Raw genomic sequence first — 17,902 nt, forward strand, 5'->3', positions numbered from 1 at the left:
TTCACTCCAATCCCAAAGGAAAATATCTTGCAGTTAAATAATTGGGATCATTGTGCTCTTGGAAAAATAGGTGCCAAACACTCTCCAGCTGCTGGTACCCACAGTTCTGATGTCAAGTGAGGAGAGGGACTGGATCGTGGATTCCTTACACTGGCACTCCATCCCAGCATTTTAGCATGTGCCTAAATTCCTAAATTAAGTCAGCGACTGACCATGCCAATTGCCAGGGGGCTGTCAAAATGCTCAACTATCAGCACTCATTTAAACTCAGTCTTCACTGGTTTAGAGAGGATGAGACCACGATTACATGACCAAGCAAGTACCTGTAGAATGTAGGATGCAGAATTCCCCCATGATTTTTATGTGCATATATCACAGCAAACTAATATACAGAGATTTATGTATGATTTGAAAGGTTTAAATATTTGATAGATTCATACACACAGCTAAGAAAGATGCATGTTTCCAGAGATAACTTGGACATCCTTTTTACTCTTTTAAATGAAGGATCTACTGATCTCCGGAGCCATTTTTAAATGTCCCAAAGAGATGCAATGAGACCTGGGTGTTGAAAGGCCAGCTGATCCAGGAGAGGCAAAAAGCAGCTTCAGGAAGACGTAAAGGAACAGCACCAGAATTATATTACTAGGAAGGAGGTGTGGAACATGCAAAGCTTTTTGAGAAGGTAGACTTGATTGCTTCAGATATTTGAGTCTGAGAAACTTCAAAAATTCCAGAATACTTTGACCAAAAATCCCCCAAATGTATACCTATTACTTGGATTTATTAAATTGTCATCTATTAGCATACTAAGGAATCTGTTGGGAAATTAGCCATCAAAAAAATAATGCATTTAATAAGGTATACCCAAAATACAGATTCTTAAGGACTGCAATACTTAAGACCAGTTTGATTTGGAAACCATAAGTTGCATGCTGTGTATTTTGATTTCCAAATCCATCATGAATATACTTAACTTCAGTGCGAAGTTAAAAAAAAAAGCAATTTCTAAAGTCAGGAGGACTAAAGAAGTGCGTTACAATTTAACCCGTGTTGATTTTGTTGTTCAAACATTCATATCCAGAAAGAAATGCTATCTCTTTTCTGGAAGACTTGAAAAATACAGTAAATAGCAAGTAACAAAATTCAGTAATAGACCTTTTAATTGCATGGTCGAAACTTGAGGGGCTTTTTTCAGTTTTCACTGTAAAATGTCCCCAAAAATTAATTAAAATTTCAAAGAAATTTAAAGAAATACAAATGTGTAGTTTTTTAAGGAACAGATATACAGTAGAATTCAGAACTTTTTAAAGGCATCTGTGTTAGGCTATTAGAACTAAATATAATTCTACTACATTATGCACAGATGCTTTGTTTCACATGAGCTTCTGGTCAAAAATTCAGAAATTTTCCAGTTAAACCTTGGATATCAAATCCTGTGCCACAATGTAGTTGATAATATTTATTCCCAATGTCAACAACTTCATTATGGATATTATTTTATGGATATTTCATAAGAAGTACTGGTCACAAAATCACATCTGAGAGAAAAAAAAATAAATTAGCAAGGATGAAAACAAGAAGCTCACATTTCTTTTAAAAGAGGTTACAGGAAACACTAAGCAGAACTACAGAGCTGTTGTTCTTTTGCCAGGAACATTATCCCATCCTCTGGCACTGCAGAATTACTTCGTCTTCCCCAAAATCACCGCTTTTATTAAGCTTTACTGAGCTGCTCTGTATTGGCAAAACCTTTGTAGTAAAATAATTTTCCATCAAAATACACAGCACTGTAGTGCTGTAATGAAGAGCTGTAGGACAGGCTTTAAGAGGCACGGTACTTTCATCTGAAAAGTCTCCTGAAATTCTTTGAACGTTTCCAGGGGATTAATGAGGTATTTTGACAACACACGAGGAGCGTCTGGTTTTCAAGAAGCCTTATAAGAGGGAAGATTCACATTCTTGAAAATTAAACTGTGTATTTTAAGCCACTAAAAATAACACAATTATTAAAAATTTGGCAGCTCTGAAGAAAAAATACCAGCAGATATGGGGAAACACATGGAACTACTGAAGAGCGTCAAACGTGAGTACACACATTTCACAGCATTTCAACATGACTTAAACACCAATTTTAACAGCTTAATTGAATGTTTCTTATTAAAAGCTATCACAGATGAGCTAAAGAAAGAACAAGCTAAACTAGCCAGAGTGTAACTAAATCAAAAGCATTATTCTTTGCAAGTTGGGTGGATTAACTGTGCGTGTTTGCATCACTCTCCTTATCCCTTTCAACAACTGTTAAGGTGTTTGGAGGTTTTCAAAACCTCTGGCAATTAGTAGAAGAGAGAGTATTCTTGCCTTTTTTTTTTTAATTTCCAAGACACACTAAATTATACCATTTATGTAAATTCAGAAAAACATTAATCACACACAGCAAAATTAGAACAAGTGAGTTGCTACACCTACCATTTTTTAAAGTATTTAAAAATATTTTTAGGTCATATTCCTGCAAATTACTTGTCCCTTTAATGCATTGCAACAAGGATATTAATGTATGAATAAGGGTTCAGTTCTAAAAAGCTTTAGTGAAGAAAGTGGTCCTCTAAAGCCTCACATCCATAAACACCTCAATACTCCTGAAGACCCAGAGTGCTTAAATCTTTAAAGGTCTACCCTTATTTAATCAAGCTGGGCAAGAAACATGTTGAGGAGGCATTTTGAAAAAATTTATAACCCACTACCCATGAAAATATCCACACAGAGTATTTATACATGCATTTAAGCAAGCTGATATCTTGGGTGTTTGCAATACTGCCCGTGACTTGAGAGAGGAATGGAATCTGCTAATCAGCATCAGGCCACAAGACATTTTAAGTCTCTCTAAACACTCCTACACAATAATTTTTTAAAATAATAATTGCCTTTAGAGTGCGAGCAGTTGTACAGGAAAAAGCTGCTTCCTAAATTCTGCCCTTTTCAAACTGCTCTGAAGCTAAATATTTTACAGAGGCAGCATCTTTATAATCTTTCTGGTTGAACATTACTTTCTGTGGTCATTATTTATAAGATCTTCTCCAATATCCAGTTTTAAAGACTTGGCTTTTCTCAGGTCTTTCAAACTGCAAGCAGGGAAGAGGGAAAAACCCAACGTGTTCTGTCCCTTTCCTCGGGAATGGTGATTTACTCATTTTCACAGCTCTTCAGTGGTAGTTTTAAAGTGTGCTGTATATTTACAAATAGTATCAATACTGAGGTGGAAGGGGAAGGGTGGGGGGAGAAGATAGACTTTCTGTCATCCTCCTCCACGTTCTCAATAAGGTTCTAGATGTGTTTAAGGGCAAAAAATTCCACCCCAACATATTAGTTTTGTTAATCCTTTTCTTATGATCTTGCTTGCCTGGCTAGGGAAATTATGCAAGAAGTAATAAAAGTTCTAATTCAATTTCCATGTTAAGAGGTGGATTTGGGAAAAAAATAAATATATATATCAGAAACCACATCCTTTGTGTTTACTAAGAGATATGCACTCCAACATTTAGTGTCATGGAGCTGGAGTTAAAACCAGAAACGGCAAAGATAATTTAGCTGCATGAATGCCTGCTCTTCAGTAAAATGCTGCCAAAATTAAATAGGAATGAAACAGCACTTTGTAGTCATTGGTCGCTCAGCGGGGTTTGCGTAGTTAAAAACCTAAGTGAAAAGGGTGATTGACCTACATTGCAACTAGCTTAGCACAGCTGTACTTTCATATTTCTGCTGCATCCGAGGAAGCTCATTATTTAATACAACTGAGTTGCATGTGATTGTTGGTCTTTTATTTCGCACTTCTAGGGGCCAGGTATTAATCTCAAACGTGCAGCGGGCGTTTCCGTGCATCTGGCAACATCCACGGCTGCCCATTTGCAGGCAAGGCTAAGAGAAGGGATTGCACACTGAAATTAGGAGGCTGCCCAGGGGTAGGAGAACCTCACAAATTTATAGAAATCAAATGAGCAGATGGAACAGAAAGCAAATCCCTTGGCACCCCAAAGGCCAACGCTCTGCTGTTTCCCTATTGTTTTGTGCAGAAGCAGCCCAGAACGTGCAACCAAAGCACATTTCACACAACTCATACCTGAGGTTTAAATAAGTAATAACATTCCAGTTAACAACCAGTTTGACATGTTAACAGCCCAAGGGCTGTTAACATAATGACTGGTCATTAATGGCAGTAATGACAGATTTCAAAGGGAATATTGTGCTTGCAAATGGACACGCTGCCAGTCAGAAGAGAGGACAGAGCAGGATAGGCTGATGCATTAAGATGTCACCATACAGTTCTGGAGGAAAAGAAGGGGAGAAAAAAAAAGTTCTTGCATATTTCACTTCTTATAAATGGACTTGAAATATTGGCGTAAACCTAAGTTCCTCAAATTAAGTCTTCACTTCCTAACCCAGGAGTGTATAAGCAGAAGACAGAAGCCTGCAGGGGAATTATCCTCTGCATATCATTTTCGGGGAGTGTGTTATTGCTAACGCTGAGCCCTTTCTTTGCTCAAGTCAGTTCCCATCCTCGTTAACAGAGCAGAGCCCGCTCCTGCCGCGGTCACCCCGGCACCTCAGGAACTGCTGGAGTGCTGAACAGGAATCACATTCCAGGGCAGAGCCTCTCACACCCACAGCATCTTTCAAGCTCCTTACTTCATTAAAGACTCCTTCCATTCCCTCAATCCCTCCTGATCCGGAGGAAAAGGGTTTAATGTAGTATAATTAACTAATTTTACCAAAGGAGACAGCTAAAGCAAAGCAAGTTTTGGAGTTCTGAAGATGCAGACTATTTATAAGGAGCTCAAAGTGGGGACCTCAGGGCTCAGCTGCAACACGAGAGCATGCATCAGGGCTGAGGGAGGGTGCAGATTTTTTTGGCAGGCATCTCTAAATGAAAGATACTGGAAGTATTTTTGCAAACAGGCAAAGACACAATCACACCATTTACGAACTTAAACATGAATTCTAAAGCACCCAAACTGGCTGCATGATTGCTTGTAGCATCTGTAGAATGTCTATCTTATTGAAAAGCATAATGAACGCTGAGAGACAAGTTAATAAGCAATTTTACTCTTTATAGTATCGTTCAAGCCACATATCCTCTAGAGGGCACCACATAAATTAATAGGAAGCCAGAACAGTTTTATACACAGCGAAGGCTCCCTTTATGGTTAAAAAGGAAAAAACCTAAGAAGATAGTTTGAAACCATAATCAAACTCTAATGTGATCATTAGTACAATGCAATTTGTTCCTTAAATTCATATCAAGTGGGTTACTAAATATGAAAGCTTATTTGACTACAAAGCTAGAGAAAATTTAACTAGTCTGTACATTAGCACTAAAAATATCACTTTTATAGGTTCACTGCATAACTAAGTAGATAAGATGCAATGAGGCAAATGACTATCTGCAATTACCTTAAGTGCATCAGTTTGAAGTTTAGTGTAAATACCAAGTTTAAATCTATGCACTCACAAGTATCACCAAAAGAAAAAAAAATCACAACGAAATAGCTCCATTAAGACTCAATAAATCCAGAGACAAAAACCAGAAATATCTTAAAACCAGTTATAGGATTTCTCCTGTATGCTGGTTTCACGTGCAAATGTAAAAGGTGTTATGTATGAAGAAATAAATGAAACACCAGTTTGAATGTGATTATGACAAACAACAACAACAAAAAATCTCCTTTCTCTGAATCACTTAGTATGAGTTTTAACAATCTGTTAGCAAAATATTTACTCCTGTTAAACCCTCAAAGACCAGAGAGCAAGAGCGTGTGTGAATGCACCTGTGCTGGGGAAATGCTTTGCTCATATCTTTGCTACCACATCATTTCTGGTTTTGATTTTAAACATTTGATTTCAAAACATTAGATCTGCTGCACTAGCACTTGGGAGATTCAGTAAGCTCAAAGTCTCGAGTAAATTTGGAACTCAGATGAAACAGCCATAGCAGTTCTCTCGCTCCTGCAGGCAGTTGTTGTATAACAAAGATTAATAAAATGGGGTTTAAAAATTGGGATGTTACTTTCCCGCACCAAAACCTTTTTCAAACCCTCTCTACACACACTCACCAAAAGACCACAAGTGACCTAAGCTCATGTACAACAATTCCCTTCTGTTCCACCAGCTTTTAAAAGTGAGGTTTTGTTACCTACTACTTTGGCAGCTTTAACACATCAGGTTTGAGATGCAGCCTCTATGCTGAATTCCCAGCCCTCTATCTTGGGTTCAGTTCAGAGCTTGAATAGGTAGCAGAATACTTTTACCATTAAGTCTAAGCCTATCTGAAGAACCTGATCTGCCTTTCAGCCCCAGTTCAACAAATGCACAGTGGATTTTGGAAGGTTTTTGTTCCATCCATTTTTTCTAGAGGTGGTCACATGGAGAGCCAGAGTACTGATAGTTGTCGGTGCTTTAGTCCTGATTCCTGTTCCTACCTACTCATGGTGTATAATTTGGGAACTGATCAGTGCATGGGAACCTCTCCTATTTGGAGCCTGTACTTAAGCGGAACTTGGAAGTTAACGCATTCAAAAAGAATTTTAATTTTCCCCCAATGTATTAGCGAGTTCAATGTCCCTTTAAAAGGAAAAGGCTTCACTGACGGGGCAAGGGAAATATTCACAGAAGTTCACCTTAGCCTGGAGCAGCTAGTCTCATGAGACCCCCTCCACAGGGAGGAAAGGTGTTACTGTGGGGAATAGGTGCTTGGAATCACCCCAGAGGAGCCTTTTCTCTCTATTTTACTATTGAGAGCCCAGGGACACTAAACTTCCCAGTTAAACTCCATTCGTGCAAAGCAGCCCTATTGACACACGATGTGTTGATAAACTACCCTGGTGCTGCTCATCCATACTTTGCTACGAGTTATTCCTCAAATACTTTTGAGAATGTAGGTCCACAAGCAAACGAGAAGAGAGAAAAGCAGGTACTGATTTGTTACCCCTAACAGGTGGCCACAGGTTAGCCAGCATCCCACCTGGGCTGCCAAGTGAAACCAGGAGCAGAGTGGCTTGGAGTTTATGGCTATTAAAAATGGGGAATTCAGTTGGCTATCCTGGTCCAGCTTCACACAGCTGAGTGTCAGCCTTCCTAAAACTTGAGTGCCACAAATGAAATCCTTTGGCAAACTAAAAGGACAAAAGTGAAGACGGGCGAAATGTCCCTCACCTGCAGGGTTCCAGCCCTGCCCTGAAGCTGGGTGAAAACCACAGAACTGGTTTCAGGCTGTGACATCTGGCCACCACCGTGCTGCCAGGAGGAGGAGGGGGAGCGGGAGACCCCCACCTCCCCAGAAGCACAGTGCTGTGGGGAGCAGAGGGGAATTACTCTTCTCTACACCAGCATCAGCATCATAAATCTGGCAGCCACCTCCACAACCTGCTTGTGTGCGCTTTTTGACTCAGATTTTAATTCAATCTCCATCTTTCAGTATTTGTTTCCTCCAAGAGTCAGCCTTGCAGCCCTGCCAGTGTGAGAGCAGCTCTGCAGGAAGGGCTGAGCAGGTTTCCCGAGCTTGCCAGCGAATGGAAGAAGGCCGTGACCTACCTCAGATAGTCTCTGCGACAAAGGATAAGGTTGGCTTTGGTGTACAAGGTAGAGCCCACCTCCCCCAGGCGACAGTCACAGCAGGCACATTTCAGGCAGTCCTCATGCCAATATTTGTCCAGGGCCTTTAGAAGATATCGGTCTTTAATCTTACGGTTGCAGCCAGCACAACCTTTCGGCTTGGTGTCTGGCTGGACTGAGAGCATTTGTATACCTGAAATACAGTAAGACGAGAGAATATCTATTTTCAGTCTTCTCTTAAGTACAAAAAAACTCTTGCCCTTTTCTTCCTCCACCTCGCTTCTCCCCCCGCCGCCACCCCACATCCAGTTCATTTAAAAGTCAATGGTGTAGGTAGGATAAAATAACCTAGTCAGACCACAGCGAGCTGAAAACAAGGCTAAGATAAATTTGAGAGCAGAAACTTCCACTGCTCTAAGTTCCACAGCTTCTCTTTAACACCTCATTTACCTGGTCTCTTTGCTGAAAAGAAATAAGATTTAAAAAAAGTAACACAAAATGTTAAAACAGTCCAGTTGAAAAGTTGCCCGATTTCAGCCACAGTATCCAATATTTAGCGATGCGAAATTTAAATAAACAGCATATCTCCAATACTCAACCTAAAATTTAAATCAACAGGATATCTATATCTCAAACATTCTTAAATCCACATATTTGGACTTATTTGCACTATCTTTATAAAATATAAAAGAACTTAAGTTTTTAAAGAAGAAAAGATTGGAGCTTTTAGAGACATGGTGCAAGAGTTTCTGAGAGATTTGACATAGAAATTTTGGTGATGTTTTTTAATATTTTTGTTCTTTTTAGACACAATAATGAAGCGACAAGATTTCCAAAGACTGCAGTAGCAGCAACGCCAGTCACAACCTGCAGTGGAAGGACCTCCTGAAAAATCTGACTTAAAATAATTTGCACAAGGTCAGAGAGGTTCTAGTTTGTCAAGAAAAACAAAATAAAAATGCTGCCCCGCTTTCCAATCCCAGTTTTAGCCAACAGCTACTTCGGGACAAGGAGTACAGTAGTGTCCATTAAGTACATATACAACTTTTGATGTAATAGCTGAGAGCATTTAAAAAACATTCAAACTCCTGAAACACTGTTTAATGGACAGAACCAGCGAAAAGGGGAACACAGCTGAGTGATGTTACTCAGAGCAACACAGCCAGCTTCCAGGGATCCATTCAAAAATCAATTGCCCTCAGCTTTACAGTAAATGGGGAGAGGTCACTGCCCCAAAGTGCTCACAGACTGGTCTCTCTGCTTAGCTGCATGAGCTGCCACCCCAGTGCACTCTGACTAATTCTCTCACAGTTACCTCTTAGGATAAGCAAAATAACAGCCCTGTGGATATTTTGGTGGACATCAAACAGGGACAGGAGAGAACGGAAGAACCGACACATTGTTCAGTAGGGGTCACCTCACTGTTTTAAAGCCAGTGATGCAACTTCAAAAAAAGATACTACTCACTAGAAAGTGTCTGAATATTGCAATGAGAATTTGTCAAGACTGGGGAAGGAATGCTGTTGCCAACAAGCAAATCCTACTCCAACGCTCGAGGTTTGGAACCCTATTATTATCATCCAGAGATTGGGAATGGTTGAATAGAGTCTCATAGCAAAGAGGAGCAAATTCAAGAGCCCCTCACCATAAAGGCTCTACTACCTGGAGTTAAGAAAGCTTGGCAGTGTCAGCTTCTATCAGCAGACCTTGGCTGGTGCTGTAACACACCACCACAGACAGGCAGGCTCAGAGTTGAACACAGACGAGTTTGGGGTTGTTTGGTTGGGTTTGTATTTGCTTTTTTGTCATCCCTCGTAAGAAAAAGAGGAAAACTAGTGTAACCTTTGAAGCAATGGCAGAGTGTGCCTTTATGGATGTTAGGGCTGCAAAACCAACAGGCTAAGGCATCCCAGGGAGCTCTACAGAGGTGTGTGTAGAACACATGGAATTTACATGGAGCGCAGGGACCGCATGGCCAGTTAAGTGACTTTCCCAAGCTAACTCCTGAGTCTCACCTGCGAAGCTGATTGCTGAATTAGAAATAGTAATTCTTATTGCAACAGCAGCCTTGCTCCTCTCTTTGCAATGTAGCCTGTCACACACCTTGGAGCAATGGAGGAGCTGGTCAGGGGTGTGCAGGCAGCTCTGCTAGCAGACACCCCAAAGCACCCCAGCAGTGCTGCTGCACAACATCTAAATCTCCTGACAGCAGTGTAAGGTCTGTATTTTTCTATCAACCAGTATAAAAATTGTCAGTGCTGTCCCTCCCATCACTCCCCAGTTGATGCTCATAGCTCCTCACCACGTAGAAACTCCCAAGATCTGTCTCTCATTCCCAAGGGGGAGGATGAGATCCAGTGACCTGCGCTGGGCTCCACAGTCTGTGGCAGATCTGGGAATGAACACACACATTTCCTCTTGAGAAGGCACCATGAGACAAAGGCTGAGCCTTTACAGCATCTTCAACTGACAGCTGACTCCCCTGAATCCAAGGTACATCCATGAAACAGCAATGTAACATGGCTACAAATAAATGACTCAAAGCAGTGAAAATATCAGAGATTTTTGGTAAGGAACCTATACCAGACTGTAAAGGGAACTCCTGCTGAAACTCAAATAACATTGCTTGGTCAAAAAGCCTTAATCTGTAACGTTGCTTATCACAGTAGAGTGTAAATATCCACCAGGTGCCAACAACGGGCTTATCCCCAGACTGTCTCTTTGGCCATGTAGAGGACAAATGCATAAAATCAGCCACAATTTGTATAAACTTCTTGTAACTCAGTTTAAAAAAAAAGTTTAGAAGCATGAAGGGCTGTTCTAGGACTTTAATCTTTAGCTCGAGGGAAACCAGAATAAACTAGGAGCTAACACAGTTAAAGGCTTTAACGAAAAAAATCTTAATGTAAAAATTTCATCGCCTGATAAGGAAGCGGGTTAGAGAGTGGAGGCTGACAGTCCCTGATCCAGGCTGATCTACTGTCCTGAGCTGTCTGAAGGGAACAAGATGCCACAGAAACACAGCCAAACAAGTGAGTGTCTGAGCAGATTGCAGTAATCAAGCCTGATAATTCCCGAGGTATACGCTGCAAACATGAGGTTATTGTATTACAAATAAAACTGCAGCTTGCACATAGCCTGCACAGCTTTTGAGATGCTCACTACATGAGGAAAGTAGGCAGAGCCCTGTCATTCACACTGGTTAGTCCAAAACCTTCTTATAGGGACAACTGCAAAGGGGCAAACACCCCATGGAAGAAGAATTTGCAACCCTGCATGTCTGTTTTCCTGAGGCAGGGAGAGAAGGTGGTGCTGACACCCCACTGGCAGCATCTTCAGATTAGGGATTCTATCTGCAGCAGCTTTTGGAGGGAAGGAATGCTTTTCTCCTCTGATAGACCTGATCTCACTTTACATGCAATGAAGCTGGTTCTATTTTGTTATTTCAATTTCCCCAAACTACTGCTTCATTGTAAGAAAAAAAAGGAGTTATGCTTTTTTTGGTAGTGTAGAAAGGTTCTAAACAAAGTCAAGAAGTGTTTGACATATCTCTGAATTTGAAAATGTCCTTTTCTTCACATGCCCTGTTTAAATCCCTTAGTTTTGACAACAGAACATTCTATTGCCTTTTCCCCCTGTATTTATATGAACCACCCTAATGCAGATCACCCCACAGACCATCTCTCTCCCCCCTTTAACATTCCCATAAGGTCTCTGATGCAGTTGCACTTTTCAGATACATGCTTGTGTATTTTTAGCTCTCCCTTAATTTGGCAATAAGAATACCTTGCAGCTCACTGTCAGCCAGCTTTTCACAGGCTGCAGTTTAAGTACTCATTTATTCCCTAGGACATGGGAAGGGCCTTTTCAGAGGCTGACAGCACCCGCAAACCCATCCAAACCGCTCACTGCTGAAATATCAGGTGGCAGTGCACAGCGCTGCTGCCTGGCTGCCTTCCTCTCCCCCTCCCCCAGGAAAGCAGAGCTTATGGAGCACTTTCAAAACATCATACAATTCCCTAAGTGCTACAACCCAGGCTGTGGAAAAAAAAGAAAAAAAAAAGAAAAAAAAATCAAACCCAGCTTTCCCTTCAGTTCTGCAGAGTTCTACCCATGCTCTGCATCACAGAGCAGATCTGTTCTCAGAACTGAGGAATTTCAGTGCCTAGTCTGTCACTGTCAAACAAACCCTTTTTATTTCACCCCAATATGCTTTCAAGGGCTTCCTCTATCCTTCCCTCTGCTCCCTCCCTTCCTCCACCCCCAGTCCCCAGGATACTGCACATAAACTGCAGAGCTGAGGCAGGAATAAGACTTCTTCATCACCAGTCACCCTCTTTAGGATTTTTGAAGGGAGAACTTAAAAACCAGACTTGCAGGGTTTCAGATTTCTCTCAATCTCCCTAAATAAGTTCAATGCAACTGACTCCCCTCCCTGTTTATTGTTATTATGGTGTGATGAAACACTGTCAACTGATTTGTGACTATGATTTCAGGATAAAGAGGAATGGTTGCTGGAAAAAGCTAAATTAGGCTCCCAGGGAAGGCAGAGAAGCAAAAATCCGTCTCACTCAAATCATCACCCTTCTCAAAAATCAAGGGGAATGAGGATTTGATGTAATGAACTATATTGTGTTAGTGATTTAGAAGCATCTGTAAGCGAGATTAGTCCCTGATGGTGCTGAGCATGGCATCAGACACTCAGAACTCAGTTCTTGTTTGTGGTACAGGCAGTCCTTGGAGAAAGAGTTCTGTTATGCACTGGATCTCTTACAAACTTTTAAAGACCACTCTTCCCCCCTTTTTCAGAAGCATGCACACAGTTCCACCAAAGACAGTAGCACAAACAGCACAAAAGGGAAACTTGCCCCTACTTAGGGGGAAAAAAAATTGAAAAATCAGTTTGGAGCAAATTAAGCATTGTGTGCATCAGTCTTTAAAAGCAAACTGACAGACAACATGCAGTCAACAGGAGAGTTAGGGGTTCAGGAAAAGACAAGAAGAATACTTTTCTGCTGCTTTCCCACTTTGTAGCTTCATCCTAAAAGCATTCAGAGCTCCAGTAATTCAGGGCAACACACACAGACTCAGGGAAAAAAAAAGAAAAAAGTTGAGGTTTCAGAAGCTAAGAAACATTTCAGAACTCATATGTAGCACATCAGGAGTCGTAACTAGTTTTAGATTGGCATGTAAATTGTTCTGTGGAAAATTCTTATTGCCTCCGAGACCCTGCTATTCTGAGTTATTTGACAGTTTAAGGGAAATCATAATTAAAAAAAGAGACATAAATAATAGCCTGTGCAGTGTGGTGCACAGAAATAAGTGGAACCATTTCATTTAAACTCTGGTGAGCTTTTAATTGCCTGGATTGCATTGTGAAGCAGCCTAACGGTTGATTGCCTCCATTATGCTCTCTTGTTCTGTGCCATTCATCCGCACAGGCTCAGCTTCTGTAGTTAACACAACAAAGTAACCGCAACTCCATAACACTCGGGGTTTTTTTAAAAATAAAAGTAAGGATTTCAGCACTCTGAATATAGCCTCTCCTGTATACTTTTGAGTTAATTTTCCATGGTATATAGCTAGACTTCACCTCCTGCCCCTTCTTCTACAGAGGAATCTGGGTTTTTTCTTTATCATTTTTGATTTTTTTTTCTTTCTAAATAAAGGATATGGGTTGGGAAGGAGGGGATGGAAAAAAAAAAAAAAGAAAAAGGAAAAGAGAAGAGGCTAGGCAAAAAATAAAAATGGGAATGCAGTCCCACAGCTGGGAGCAGTGATACAGATTAAAAGAATTTGGCCAACATGGCTAGTCGATTGCCAAGAGACACCAAACAAAAGATTTCTCTTCTTCTTTCCCCTTCTCTTTTTGAAAGCTAGATTGGGCCTAAAAGCTTGTTTCTCTCTGTTCACTGGCCCAGAGCATCCCTGCAGGCTGTAGCCCCCTAAGGGACAGCACAGCAAATAGATGTACCCAGATCTCAGGGACTGGAGCTGCTGAGCTATGTTCCTACCCCTGGCATGTCCCCCATCTCTCTCCCCTAGTCGTCCCCCCCCCCTCCACTCTTCCCCCCCCTCCTTTTTTAGAGCAGTGGTGCTGGGAACCAATTTGATTCCCTTTTTCTCCAATGCAGCTGCAAGGCTCAGAGATACTGACATTTTTCCACTCTTATCAGTTTAATTACAGTTACCATGGCAGCAAAGTGCTAGTGCTTGGCAAAGGCCAACAAGAGATTTGCAAGACTGAGTTCAATTTTGATGCAGCTCACATGCAAAATGAAAAAAATAAAATAAATAAGAAACATATACTCCACAACAAAGAATCCCTTTTCGGAGTTAGACGCTCAAGCCTTTTATGCCAATTCCTTTCCGAGCATCCAAAGGATGGGGAGAGGGAGGTGTCGGGGACGGCGCGTCGCAATGTTTGTTGCACCGAGCGAAAGGAATCGCTTTAAAGAGCGGTCCTACAGAGCTGTCCTATTCGGAAGCGGTGTTTGGGGTCTGCTCGGAGCACACGCTGGCAGCGCGGTGAGGATGGAAGAAGAGGAAGGAGGAACCCCCCGCCTCCCCCCGGAGCGCACAGCGCCGGCCACCGCCGCCTTACCAAAACTTTTCTCCTTTTTCTGCATGAGTTGATTTACGGGCGCCTGGAGAGCTCCTTCTCATTGAAGCACCAAATCCCGGCAAAAGTAGCAAGTGCTTCCTCGGCTCGGGTCAAGTGAGCGGGAGCGCGGCGCGCCGCAGCGGGGGCGGGGGGCGGCGGGGCCGGGGATGAGGATGAGGATGTGGATGAGGATGGATGGGGGGACGGCACACCCCGAGCGGCGGTGGCGAGCGACAAAGCCACATGCTGCCCTAACTCTGCCGTAAGCCTATAATCCCAGCGGTCTCTTAGCTTTGTTGTAACAAATGGGTTTGATTAAACTGTCACATGCGGCGTTAGGCATACCGTATCGCGCTCGCTGGGAAGGGAGAAGCGGGGGGAGAAGAGGAAAAAAAAAAACCACCAAAAAAAAAAATTAAAAAAAAGGAGAGGAGAAAAGAGAAATGCTGGCAGACAGAAGTAGCGCTGCTGCCCTTCCCTCCGGCCGCTCCGGGAGAGGGAGGACGCGGGAGCCCGGACCCCGCAGCCCGAGCGCGTCCCTGCCGCCCCCCGGGCTCCCCGCCCCGCTCCTGCCTCCGCTCTGCCCAAAGGGTTAACCCTGCACCGAACCAGCTGCAAATTAAACTGCTGTACGGGGAGGCTTGTGGATTAAAGCCGGGGAGTGGGAAATTAACCGACTCCCTTGGTAATTGAGAGCGTGTTTCGAGAAGCTCTGGAAGAAGCAAGAATAATAATAACAATAATAACGGGGAGGGGGGTAGTGGTGGGGCTGCAATTCATTGTTAACTTTGACTGCTATTTCTCGAGACGTGCAGTCGGAGGGGTTTCGCTCAGCATCCGCTGCTTGCATGTATTTCATGTCTCATCATAAAAATAATGAAGCCTCACATGATTTAAACAAAACAGTCTCAGCAGAGCTGCAGCTCGAGTGAAAGTTGCAGTGCAGAGATGTGTGTGTGTGTATTGCAGCCCCGGCTTATGACTCAGAGAGAGAGAGAGAGAGAAGGAGAGAGAGAGAGTGATGCAGGCACACATACACAAATGACCCAAAGCTTATGTACACAGTTGCCTCACTTACCTTCTCAATTAAGCGATACAGGGGAGGCAGTTCAATAAGCACAGTGGCTGCTTTGTAGCTCTTCTCCTTGGAAAAGGTCAAAAAGAAGCATTGTTTGGGGAAAAAAAATAAAGAGGGGGTGGGAGAGATGGGGAGGGAGATCGCTATTCTTTAAGTTTAAAATAATGAGGTCCTCAAGGATCCGCCAAGTAATTGTGTTGACCGCATCCGAGCTACAGGTGTCCTCCTTTTAGTATCTTGCAGTCCAAGGCTGTCTGTCTCCGTCCTGGCTGAAGACAACTTACCTAAAGCAGCGTGTGAGGAGCCGAGTTGAATGAAGTCAGGGCTTTATCAGCTGCAAAATGCAATCCCTTACCAGCCAGACATAATACAGCAAAAGAAAAGGTCACTCAGTTATTACTGAGCCAGCAGAGCCCAGGCAGCTCTTGTGGAAGACCACAGAGAAGCAGCTCCCTTCCGATTTAAGGCTATTTACCTCTCTCCCCCTCCACCCACCCACCCACCCTTCCTCTCCCCCCTCCCAACTCCCCCTTTCTCTCTCTCTCTCCCTCTCGCTTTCTCTCTCGTTCTGCAGCTCGCTCAAGTACAGCCGCCCTCGGAAAGTGCAAAGCAGCCAGGAGACAGATTGGGCTTTGTTGGTAATTTCCCATGGTGAAAATTTACAAGCCTGCAAGTGCAGTCAGCAAAACCACATGCATATGCTAGACACAAACACCAGGGACACACGCACACACACACACACACACAAGTGACCTCTGCCGAAGCGGCTCGGGATCACCTTCCCAGAGAGTGCTCCAGGAGCACACCCGGGCAGCCAGGGGAGCCCCCCACCCACCATCACTCCTCCCAAAATACTTGGCTCGAACAAAACCAGAAGTTGCCCACGCAAAAAAGAGAGAAAAAAAAAAAAGAAAAAAAAAGGCAAGATACATATCTCTCTATTAATGAGTAATGAGAAAAATCCCTGAAGGTGAAAACTCTGCCTCTCTCTCGTGCTAGGTCTGAGCTGCTCAGTGGAAACTCCGCTGCGAAAGTTTCCTGCTCCACGCACGGTCCCCGGCCGTGCCACCCCCGGGCCTCACCTGCCACATGCCACCCACCCCCGACTGCACTTTTGAAGCTGAATGCTGAAGGAAGCCAAGCCATTCACCCCCTACAGCATCCTCATCCCAGGACCTGAAAGCAGATCCTTATCCTTTCTACCTAGCGTTGGAGGAGGGGAAAGATAATAGATATGTGGGCTGTTAGAGGTGCTGAGCACCCCTGACCACAAGACAGACAGACAGACACGCAAACACGAGAGGCAGAGCACACTTTGATACCCAGTCACGCTCACAGATGACTGTTTCTTCGTGTTTTATAATAAAGATGTTGAGCCTAGCCTACTGTAAATAAAGTTAAAAAAATCCAAAGCATCTTCCTCTAAGAGCCATCTGCAGTTGGAGAAAGACCAGATTAAGAATTTGTGAATACAGTTTTCAGACTTCAAAGTGAATATCTGTTGTCTGCTATTAGAAGCACCACGCTAGATTTCCACAAAGCTTTGAAAGATGTCAGCTTACAATATACCCTAAATTTGAATGACACTCATATTATAGAAGTCTTTCAAGACCCAAGAAAGATTTAAAAGCATTGAAGTGCCCTGCCATCTACACCCCTCCCTCGTATGATCCAGCAGCTCTAATAAAAATCAAAGCAACCTCAGAAATGTATATGTTTAGGACAGGTTCCCCCACCTCCCCCCCACATTGTAAGCGCCTCGCTTTTTTTTTTTAATACATATAAATATACATATATAAAGGTTCCTGTAACAAGCATATTGTGCAATGAACAATTCCTGAATCTCTTGCCCCCTCTCCCTCTAAGTAGCAACAAAACTCAGCCACGACCAACCTGAGCAAGAACCCGAAAAGCACAACCAGAGGCAGCAGACTAACAGAGCCCCTTTCTGCTGATTTGATCTGCACACAGAGAAAAGCCAAACTTAACAGAAACCTGCTCCTCTCCTGCACGCACCCATAGGCTCAGGAGAGCCTGACTTCCCTCTGTTTATAGACTACCTCTGTCACAGCCACTCTGGAAATACAGCAGTGTGAGTGTGTGTGTGCCTCTCTCCACCAATGCACTTGGAGAAGGAGAAGAAAAGAGGGAGGGAGAAGTTATGTGTGGGGAAAGGGAGAAATAAAATCAAAACAAATGGTACAGCTAATGAGGACAATTAAATTAATTATGTTCAAGGAGATGAGATTTTTTTTCCCTCCAACTGTATGATCTGTTACCCCTCGCTGGCAACTGCTGCTCTGTAATTCATGGCAACTGATTAGTGCATCTATGCAAATCTTTGTTTAAATCATTCAACTAATTAAATGATGGGATTATTCCTCTGCCTACAGTGACATCATTCGCAGTAATTAGTACTCTATTTGGACTGTGGCAATAAGATACCCGATGTCAACACCAACCTGCAAAGACATTAACCACTTTGTCACTTTGTGTGTATGTGTGTGCATGTGCGGGGAAGAGAAAGGAACAAACACCCAGATCTAATTGCATCTTCCACCCCTCTTTACACTCCCCCCCGCCAATCAAGGATTCTTTAAAAAAAAAACCACCCA

At 42.8% G+C, this 17,902-nt stretch overlaps 1 protein-coding gene across 6 annotated transcripts in view; it reads right to left on the reverse strand.

The window, feature by feature from the left end:
• Positions 1–17,205, reverse strand: part of LMO3 (LIM domain only 3) — a 60,733-nt gene extending 43,528 nt beyond the window's left edge. The window contains exons 1-4 of one of the 6 annotated variants that reach the window (XM_036401381.2): positions 15,572–15,755; positions 15,288–15,353; positions 9,908–9,997; positions 7,585–7,798 (exon numbers count right to left, since the gene is read on the reverse strand). In XM_036401381.2, the coding sequence (XP_036257274.1) occupies positions 7,585–7,798; positions 9,908–9,938 (245 nt within the window). In that variant the 5' untranslated portion in view covers positions 9,939–9,997; positions 15,288–15,353; positions 15,572–15,755. Of the gene's footprint in view, positions 1–7,584; positions 7,799–9,907; positions 9,998–14,209; positions 14,340–15,287; positions 15,756–17,180 lie in introns of those variants that run through there. The other 5 variants (XM_036401385.2, XM_036401387.2, XM_036401386.2 and 2 more) reach the window with 5 other exon arrangements.
• Between the last annotated feature and the right edge of the window lie 697 nt (positions 17,206–17,902).

This window comes from Molothrus ater, chromosome 5 (assembly GCF_012460135.2).
Source record: "Molothrus ater isolate BHLD 08-10-18 breed brown headed cowbird chromosome 5, BPBGC_Mater_1.1, whole genome shotgun sequence".
NCBI classification, from domain to species: Eukaryota; Metazoa; Chordata; class Aves; order Passeriformes; family Icteridae; genus Molothrus; species Molothrus ater.